This window comes from Galeopterus variegatus, unplaced genomic scaffold, assembly GCF_000696425.1.
Source record: "Galeopterus variegatus unplaced genomic scaffold, G_variegatus-3.0.2 Scaffold11599, whole genome shotgun sequence".
Classification (NCBI taxonomy): Eukaryota; Metazoa; Chordata; class Mammalia; order Dermoptera; family Cynocephalidae; genus Galeopterus; species Galeopterus variegatus.
The window spans coordinates 4,774-15,281 of NW_007737710.1; the positions used below are offsets into that span (position 1 = coordinate 4,774).

A 10,508-nucleotide genomic window follows, 5' to 3' on the forward strand; every position below is an offset into this window, starting at 1 on the left:
CCCAAGGGCCCTGGGGGGGGGGGGGGGATCGCCCTGTTTGAGAATCACTGTCCTAGGGCCTGACCTCAGGGACAGAGCAGATGTACACACCTACAGGCAAGTGCATTCAATGAGTGGCCTAGGGAACTTGTATCCTCTCAGCTTCCTTGAGGGGCAGAAAATATTTCTGTACTTGTCAGAAATGTGATAGACCAATCAAAAGAACATAAAACCAACTCTGCATTGTGGAATGTAAGGTATGGTTCTCTTGGTTCTGCAAGAGTATAAAAATCACAAGCTTTTCATTCACTGGCTGGTGCCATCAGGACCCCCAAAGTTAGAAGAAACAACCATGGCCTAGAAGGCACCTTGGACAACAGAGATTAGGGGTGTGCTAAATCTGAGGGAGTTTTGCTGCCAATTATAGTTGGAAGATCTTAGTTTGGAGTCAGGGGACCTGGGTCTTGGCACCAGCTCTACCTTGCTCTGTGACTTTGAACCCGTCCCTTTATATGCTCTGGGCCTCAGTTTCTCCATGTGCCCAGTACCAGGTCTGGAAGCCCATCCAGCTCTGACTTGGGTTCCTACATTCTCTTCCAGCACAGCTACCGTGAGGTGGGCATCTTACTGCTGTACCTGGCCGTAGGTGTGTCAGTGTTCTCCGGTGTGGCCTACACAGCTGAGAAAGAGGAGGACGTGGGCTTTGACACCATCCCGGCCTGCTGGTGGTGGGGCACAGTGAGCATGACTACCGTGGGCTACGGGGATGTGGTGCCCGTGACTGTGACTGGCAAGCTGGCAGCCTCAGGCTGCATTCTAGGGGGCATCCTGGTGGTAGCGCTCCCCATCACCATCATCTTCAACAAGTTCTCCCACTTCTACCGGCGCCAGAAGGCTCTGGAGGCAGCCGTGCGCAACAGTGACCACCGGGAGTTTGAGGACTTGCTGAGCAGCGTTGATGGGGTGTCGGAGGTGTCTCTGGAGACATCCCGAGAGACCTCTCAGGAGGGACGGCTTGCAGACCTGGAGACCCAGGCCCCCAAGGAGTCTCCAAACTCTCATATTTATTAAAACCAGGGCTCTGCATCCCTCCTTCCCGCACTCCTAGAGTCAGCTGAAACAGAGCAGAGATTCCTCCCCTGCTTAAGTTCTTCATGGTAGTGAGCCTCTCAGGACCACTCATGCTGGCCTGAGAAATGAGACCCAGAGGCTACATAACTTCCTCCAAAGGCCCAGGACAAGATAGTGCCACCCTAGATTCTGTGAGCCTGGAGAACAACTCAAAAACCTTTGTAAAGCAATCTTCTAGCCATCTACGAAGCAGGCATGATCCAGAGGGAGAAAGCCAAAAAGAGGCTAAAGATTCCCGAGCACCTCCTGGATGTTAGCCAGATCATGCTGAGACCTGTTTGGGGCATGAGAATTATTCTCATTTCACAGATGAGGAAACTGAGGCTCATAGAGGAGCAATAATTTACCCAAATGTCACACAATTAGAAGTGGCAGAATCAGGTTTGGATCCAGACTTGTTAGTCTGCCAAGACCAATGCTCCATAAACTCCATCTTTCTTCTGCCCTCACAAAGTTTACATGTGGTTTTAGGGGTGTGAACAAGACTGAAAAGGGGGTCCGGTCAGCTCTGCCTCTCCATCCCTGCTTGCTTCTGGAAGTTTTTACAATGACTTCCTTGTAGGTTCTTCAGTCATTCATTCAACAAATAGCTATGGGAAGAGTCATAAGCTGAGGTTTTACAAGTGGCCTGCAGACATGTTTTGTTTAGCTAACCAGTATTTGTACTATATTTTTAAAATTTGTCAGCACCGTGCTCACCCAGTGAGCAAACCGGCCATCCCTATATGGGATCCGAACCCATGGCCTTAGTGTTAATGCTCACCCAGTGAGCGAACCGGCCATCCCTATGTAGGGATCCGAACCCATGGCCTTAGTGTTATCAGCATCGCACTCTCCCGAGTGAGCCACAGGCCGGCCCCTATATTTTTAAAATTTGAATTTGAGTCATGCACTCTCCAGTTCTCTGTAGTGTCGCCCTGCAACCCACACACGCTGTTATATATGTCCAGCCACTTCTCTGATTTACTTTACCCACCTGATTTATTGACTGCTAACTAGGTTCAAAAGATACAATGGTGGACAAAATATATATCCCTATACTCATGAAGCTTACAGCCTATTGGGGGAGACAGGCTCTAATGCAATAATCACGTAAATATATAATAGTGAGCTCTACTCAGTACAGGGAACTGTTTAAGTGTGTATAAGGTACCAGAGACTATTACCTGAGAAAGTCAGAGAAGTCTTTCCTGAGCAAGTGATGGTCTAACCATCATCATAAAGATAAATAACTAATAGGCAAAGGAGGTTTCAGGGAGGAATATTCCAAGCAGAAGGAACAGCATGTGTGAAGGTCGTGTGTCATACACAGGAGTTAGTACATAATGGGCCCCCAACACCCACATGGATTCCAAGTCTACAGATTGGAGCAGAGGCTGGAGCTAAGCCAAAGGACCTCTCAAGAATTCACCACACAAATATCGCCTTCCTGCACAGGTTGGAGAACAGAGATTAGAAGGGCTGCATGCACCATTATTATGGTCTCACCAAATACATCAAGAAGCCAGATGACTTCAGACTTTCTGACCCCACAAACAAGTCACTAAAGCTGCTGTGGGGAAAGTTCAGGGGAGAATCCTCCAGCTTGAGTCCACCACGAGGTTGTGTGTGGTCCTGGCAGAAAAGTCACAACTCCCTCCCACTCCTGCGTGTCAATGAAAACCATTATGCAAATAAAGAGCCACGCCCAGAAACCTGTTTGATCCCCTTATAGCCACCACACACACACACACACACACACACACACACACACACACACACACACACACACACAATAAAAATAAACAAGGACACTTGTGAAAGCATTGAGAACCCACCAGGATAATCCAAGATGACTTCATCTCAAGATCCTTAACTTAATCACATTTACAAAAAGACCCTTTTTTCCAAGTAAGGTAATATTTATAGGTTCCAGAGATTAGGATGTAGACACGTGTGTGGGGCCACCATTGAGCTCACTATAGAAGGGTATTTGTGAAATTCAGCCAATCAAAGGAAGAGCTGACTGACAAGGCCTCAGGAAATATAGAAATGAGAGGACCTCCAGGGACCTCAGTAGCGGGACCTCCGAATCTTCTGTTTAGGACACTGCCATCCAAATGATCCACCTCCAATCACCTTTATTCCCTGAATCATTCTGCTCACAGTTCCAATCCCAGTAGAGAGGGTGATTTAGTTTGAGTCATATGCTTCTCCTTTGGTGGGCACAGAGGGCAGGGTACCGGATTCATATCTGCCCCAGGGGAGGAAAGGTAGTACCCAAAGAAGAGGCCATGTGTTTGTTTATTTACCAAAATAAAGGGGAGGGGTGTTAATAGCTAAAAATAGCAGGTGTCTGCTACATTCCAACCCTAGGGTCCCCGACATACCTTACACTAACATATGTCTTACACATGTTTTTCTTTCACATAAGGAAACTCTCTCATGTATAACCAAAACCACACTGATCCTCTCCCCACAGGGATGATACCCCATGGTCATGTCTTGTTAATAAATCCAGCTCTAAGTTTATTCCTCCACTGATACCATTGATCCTATTTCAGTATTCTGTAATATAAGCAATAAATGGTAAATGTAACTGCCACCAGTATATCCTTTATTAGATATTAGAAGAAAGAAAAAGAAAGAAACAGCCAGGAGGAAAAGAGGCATTGCTACATCCTCATTCCTGTAACGGTCATGAGGCTGCCACTGGCATTTATAACATTCTTTCTCTGCTAGCCACATCATGTCCTCCCTGCCTATGGTTTGAATGTCCCCTCCAAAACTCATGTTGAAACTTAATCCCCAATGTGGCAGTATTGAGAGGCGGGGCCTCTAAGAGGTGATTGGATCATGAAGGCTCTGACCTTATTCATGGATTAATCGGTTGTTATGGGAGTGGAACTATAAGAAGCGGATGAGAGACCTGGGCTAGCATACTAAGGTCTCTTGCCATGTTATGCCCTGTGCCACCTCAATACTCTATGGGTAGTCCCTACCAGTAAGAAGACCCTCACCAGATGCACCCCTTGACCTTTTGCCAGCCTCCAGATCTGTTAAGAAATAAATTTCATTTCTTTATAAATTACCCAGTTTCAGGTATTCTGTTACAAGCAACAGAAAATGGATTAAGACACTGCCTTTGGCCAGCATTTCGGTTGGCTGGGATTCTTGGCTTGATGGGGCATCTTAAACCTTTATTCCTAGAGGATCTGAGCCGTGGTAGTCCTGCTGGCATGTGGAGATGCCCCAGGGAATTTCCTGGTGTTTCTTGCATTCCTTCTTGCCACGTTTGTGTAGCAATAACCATATGTCCCCTTGACAGTATGGTTGATTGCCCTAGTCAACATTGTAACTCCTTTTGCAAGGGTACTTCAAAAAAAGTCCAAGGAAAGACTTACATTATTTTTTAATTCTACTTTTCCATGAACTTTTGGAAGTACTTCACATATTCAGACACCCAGGGATAAAAAGAGTTCAGAAATGTCCACATGACAGTCTCAGTCTCCAAATTAGAGGTCCCACTGCTCTATCCCCTAGTGGAAATATTCTTCCCTTGGTACCAAAACCTGTAAGTTGGCAGAACTCAGAGTCATAGAGATAGGAAGCCACAGATTTGCAAGTGGGTCATTAGGTTTCATTAGAAAACATGTGATTCCCTGATTGTAACCTTTCCATGCAACTAAGTTATACTGTGAGCATCTACTTGAGCCCAGTTCCATGTACCCATGGGTACGCTTGGTGATGGAGTCCTTACAGGCATGCTTGACTTTCTATCTGGATGATTGATATAGTACTTGACTTGTGATGGGCACCTTGGGTCACAAGATTACCTGATATCCCATAGTTAGGCCTTCATTCACCATCAAAGCCTAACAGCAAGCCAGGATCTGACAGCAGTAGAACAAAATCCAAATTGCACTGTACTTCTTTTTGTAGTGATAGAAGTACCAAAGAATAGCTACTTGTCCTTCACTTTGCAAGGAATATTCTTATATGCACCAGGATACTGGACACTTTGAGAAACTTTGCTGAGATGCATTGGATTTATCTCCTTAGAAGTACCAAAGAATAGCTACTTGTCCTTCACTTTGCAAGGAATATTCCTATATGCACCAGGATACTGGACACTTTGAGAAACTTTGCTGAGATGCATTGGATTTATCTCCCACCTTGTGAAGATAAATGCAGCTGGAGTACCTGCTACTATTTGCTCTCCAGGCCCTATTAATGTGATTTAGTTAATGTAATGAATTACTTTGTTGTCTTGTGGAATAGGGATACTCAGAGAATCAAGATATTTATGGTACAGAGTTGGAGAATGAAGGTTTACCTAAGTTAGAACAGTAAAGAAAAACTGTTATCACTTCCAGGTAATAGCAAAATTCTTCCAGTGGTTTTTGTTCCTCAGAATAGAGAATGAAGCCAAGCAGGTGCACATTAGCTCCAGGGACTGTAATATGGAGCACATATCTAACACAACAGCTAAAACTGGAATTATCCTGATTAAAATAATTCACTGTCATTTTCCAAGACCCATATAACTTTGTGCTGGCAAAATAAGGGGAATTAATGGAGTTTTGATAGGAGTCATCACCTTGCAAGGTAGTTGGTACAGACACTAATCTCTGTGGCCTCCTCAAAGATATATTACCACTGTTGATTTTTCTATTTGAAAGTTGTTTGTTGGCCTTTTATATTATAATGGGTCAGGGAGCCAGTGTGGGGATCTTTTCCAACTACCACTCAGAAAGTGTAGATATAGGATAGCTTTGGGATCTCACTAGGCCTCCAATGACATGGACAAGGGTCAAAATGGTATTTTTCACGTTAGGGGACTACGGTGGTACTCTCAGACCCAAGAACTTAGTATTAGCTCAAAGTCTTTATCCAAGGTTCCTTGAAAGGTTTGGTTATTTCTCTTTCTCCAGTGCCCATACCCTGGTAAATGGCCATAGGACCTTTTGGAGACAGCAAGAGAAATGTTCACGTTATATTCATGTAGCAGTATAGCACAGTTCTTCCTCACGGGCAAGTAGCATATCCTTCAATCGAAGGACCCTAGGTCAATAAACTAACTCAAGCCTAGGTGTTAGGTGATGACCTGTAACTATCATGGTGGCTCAATTCAGGACTTTTCTGCCAGAGCCAGAGGGTGTTTTTGGTTTGGTTTTGTTTTATTCCTTATGTTTTGTTGATTATGCAAATCAAATAAGACTTTATGGACCCTACACCATGAGTTCTTGCCTCATTCAGAGCCTGCTGAATATTGCGATAATCATTCCCACTTAATTTCTGAGGGTTGTGCCAACACCCCGCCTCTCACACCTCTGCATTCTTCTTACCCTCTGAGGTCAGCGAACCCATTTCAAATTGCAGCCCCTCTGCCTGGCACTCCTCATCTAGACTTTCCCCAAAGCAAGGACAAAGTGTGCTGGGCTCACTGGGGGCCACAGTTAGAGGTATTTGTGGAAAGGAGGCACAAAATAGATCCAATCCAGCATCCTGTCTTCAGAAATCTTTGAATCCCTTTTTCTACATGATGCTGAGTGATTTGGGGCTTTTAAGTTCCATTTCATGTGGACCAGCATTTGGTTCGAGTTTGCGTTAGCCAATTCATCAAACTGTTAGAGCTCATCCTGCTCCTGGATGGAGCTAGGAAAGAGAATGCCAAATCCCTGCTAAGGAAATCCATATCAAGAAGATCAGCCTGAGGGTTGGCCAGTTTGCTCAAATGGTTAGAGCTCAGTGTTATAACACCAAGGTCAAGGGTTTGGATCACTGTACCAGCCAGCTGGCAAAAAGAAAAAAAGATCAGCCTGGTCCAAAATTTCTTCCTTGTTCAAGTCCCAGAGATATTCCCCAAATTTCTGATGGTATCAATTAACAAGTTTCTGCAATTTTGTACTGGTCCAAGACTCTTTCCTACTCCGAATCTACTTTTCACCCCCTAGGCAAAACTGATTCCCACCTTCCAGCTAAACAGCCTTGGGAGTGGGGCAAACAGGAAGTTGTGAGCTTTCTTCTGTAAGAAGGGTGTTTGCATCCAGTGTTTTAGAGAGCCTTGGATTTCTCCCACATCCTCTCATATGACCACTCCACTTACCATAATCCCACTCTCCATCAATGCCTAACTTCATAAAAGTGCAGCAGGGCTGTGAACTCAACAACCTGCATAATCAATTGCCAATTTTGGTATTTGGAGAACTCAGCCCTATTGCAAGTCATAAGAGATTCTTTCACCATGGTCATAGAAATGCTCTACATTTCATTCTGTGCCCCCCCCCCAAAATATTCATATATATATATATATATTTGGGCTTGCTTTGTTGATGCTCCCTTCACATTATTTCACACAGTTAGAAACAAAATGTCCTATCACACAGCTTGGGCATTCCTCACTTAAATTGTGACGGATGCTACTCCTTCTCTGAAAGCCATATCCTTGGTGGCCCTTAGGTGCTGGCTGATATGGTTCTGACTACCAGATCTCATATTTCAGGCCAGCCAGGTCCTGTGCCTGAGTGTGGGAAGAAGTCTCCAGGGAGTTTAATAAGTTGAGAAGCTAACCTTGTAAGACAAGAACCTTTGAGAAGAAAGGAATGGTGTCTTCCCGTCTGCTAGAAATGAAGAGGACAGGGCAGATGGAGACTAGTGTTTAACCTGTTCAGAAGGACTGAGTTTAGAACCCTTAGGAAATTCATTTATTCAAGAGGAGAAATTGTACTCACCTCTGTCTTCGAGTCACACTCGGGTTAAAATACTGGCCCTGCAACTTACCAGTTGTGACCTTGGATTGGACCTGTTGATCTCTAAGAAGCACCATTTCAGGGCCAGCCACCAACCAGTGTCCAAAGCCTTCACGCATCTTTTTCTGCTTACATAGATTGGGAAGGAATCTTTCAGTTACACTTACCAGTTGTGACCTTGGATTGGACCTGTTGATCTCTAAGAAGCACCATTTCAGGGCCAGCCACCAACCCGTGTCCAAAGCCTTCACGCATCTTTTTCTGCTTACATAGATTGGGAAGGAATCTTTCAGTTACAAGTGACAGAAATCCCACAAAGTGGATTAAGTACAGATGGATCCAGAGGTTCAACTGAGATCATCAGGTCTTCTCTCCCTGCTTCTCTCTCTGCTCTGTGTTCCGTGTTGGCTTCAGTCTCAGACAGGGAGTTATTAAAAATTAGTTGAATATGATGGGAGAATATGAGGGATGCCATGTGAAGCAGAGGAAAGAATATGGTTGAGGCTACACAGACTTGGGCTTGAATCTTTGCTACTTATGAGCTGTGTAATCTTGGTTGGGTTTCTTTGCCTCTCTGAGCCTGTTTCTTCATAAGTCTTGGTCTAATAATACCTACACTTCAGAGTGTTGGTGTCAAGTTCAAGTGAGATAATATATGTAAAAATGCCTGGCACAATAAATGTTAAGTATTAAACAAACCACAGAGCTCAGCAGTCTCTACCAGAGCTCTTGTTTTCCTTGGGAGTCTTAAAGCAACTCCAGGCACAAAGGTTTGGTTTAGTATTAGATATTTATAAACAAGTTTCTCACCAAAATAAATGTCCAGTGGAACATTTGCATGTCATGCTCAACACAGGACAGGCAATTTTTGTTGTGCAGGACTGTCCCAGAATGCACTGCAGGCCATCTAGCAAACCTGCACTTGCCCATTAAATACTGGTGGGGCCCCTTAGTCATTGTCACAACAAAAACATTCTTGCACATTTCCAAAACCCCTCCTAGTTGGCAATACTGCATATTATGAGAATCACATATCTATAGAAGGGGTACACTATTATATACCTCAGTCTTTGTGAGGAAAAAAATGAAGTAATTAATCTAAAAGGCTCTGCAATGTGTCTAGTATATATAGCAAGTGCTTAATAGATGTAAATGTACTTCATCTCTCCTTCTTTCCTTCTTCTGGCCATAGGTTCTCAGTCTGACCAAGAGGAAATAACTGTCATCAACATTGGCAATAATAAAGAAGGTAGACTTACTATTTCAGGGAGTGGGGTGAATAAGTTAGGCAACAATAAACACACACATCACCCCGCTCCAAGGAAAAGTTGGCTGAAATATGATAGTTATGCAGACATAACTGTCTGCACTTCATCATTCTCTGAAATTATCACTTATTTAATTACATGTTGCACATAATCTGTGAATAGCTGAACTATTTAGTTGGGCAAATTATATTAAATAATGTACAGCAATTTGGCTTGACAGACCTACACTGACTTTTCAGTGTAACTCTGTTCCTCCCTGCTGTGTGGTAAACTTTTAAGACTAAGAGAACCCAGGGTCAGGCTGGGGAATTATTCCTGGATAAGGATGCCATACTAGGGCAGAACCTTGCTGCCTCCCTCTGAATGCTGGGCTGTATCAGGCCTGGCTTCATGCAATAGCAGATGGGGATGAAGGATTCCAAGGTGATCCTACATCAAACTCCACACCAAACCCTTTGTACAGGCTAGTCCTTCTGTCCAGGATGCCTTCTCTCCCTCACTTCCTACCCTTTATCAACCTGGCCATCTCCTCCTAATTTTTCAAGTTTTAGGATGTATTACCTCTTCCAGAAGAGCTTCCTTGGACACCCCAGCAGAACTGACTGCCACTCCCTCCTCTGTATGTCCATGGGCCATGTACTTTCTTCTACCACAGTTTTTCCAATGTTATGTGCTTTTGGTTTAACTGACTCCTCAACTGCTCTGCAAGAACCGTGTGTGGTTCATCTTTACATCACTGACAAGTAGCTTAGTACCTGGCACACAGTAGGTGCCCAACCTGCCTCTCCCCCTGCTTTGGATTCTAGAATAAACACACCACAGAGTCAATGTCACAAAGGTTCACAGCACCATTACCCAGGGTATATAGGCAGGATCTCATCTTTAAAAAGGTGATAGACTATGGTCCAAAGGACAGTTTATTTAAAACAAAGGTGACAAGGTATTGAAAGAAGGAAGGAGTACAACTCTAACATAAAAGCACATAGGATGCATCTCAAGTTTAAAAAGGTGGGGGTTGGGGACAATGGAGGAAGCTATGTCTCATACATATACAAACTGCTGACCTCACTTGATTATTTATATCCAAACCTTACAAAATAGCATTTCAAGTCAGCACTTAAGCCAGTGTTATTAGCTTTTGTTACAAAAAGTTAAAGCTACAAACTTCACATTTTTTTATTGTACATCAGCAATAGCATTCAAACATTTTTTTTTTTTCCGAGTTGGTCCGAGTGCAAGCTGGTGGAAGAGATTTTTTTTTCCAGACACAAACAAGAACATGGATTACAAAGACAATGAATATAATCCTGATGAAAACACAAATATAGTGCTTAAGAAAGGATGGGGTGGGGGTGGAAGTATGAACTGGACAGGAATAACTTTCCAGTAAATAGGGAGC

At 43.8% G+C, this 10,508-nt stretch overlaps 1 protein-coding gene across 1 annotated transcript in view; it reads left to right on the top strand.

The window, feature by feature from the left end:
* KCNS1 (potassium voltage-gated channel, delayed-rectifier, subfamily S, member 1) overlaps window positions 1–1,050 on the top strand; it is a gene marked incomplete at its 5' end in the record, with an annotated part of 5,819 nt that extends 4,769 nt beyond the window's left edge. The window contains one exon of the mRNA XM_008594804.1: window positions 580–1,050. Coding sequence (XP_008593026.1) covers window positions 580–1,050 — 471 coding nt within the window. The remainder of the gene's footprint in view (window positions 1–579) is intronic.
* Window positions 1,051–10,508: the final 9,458 nt, after the last annotated feature.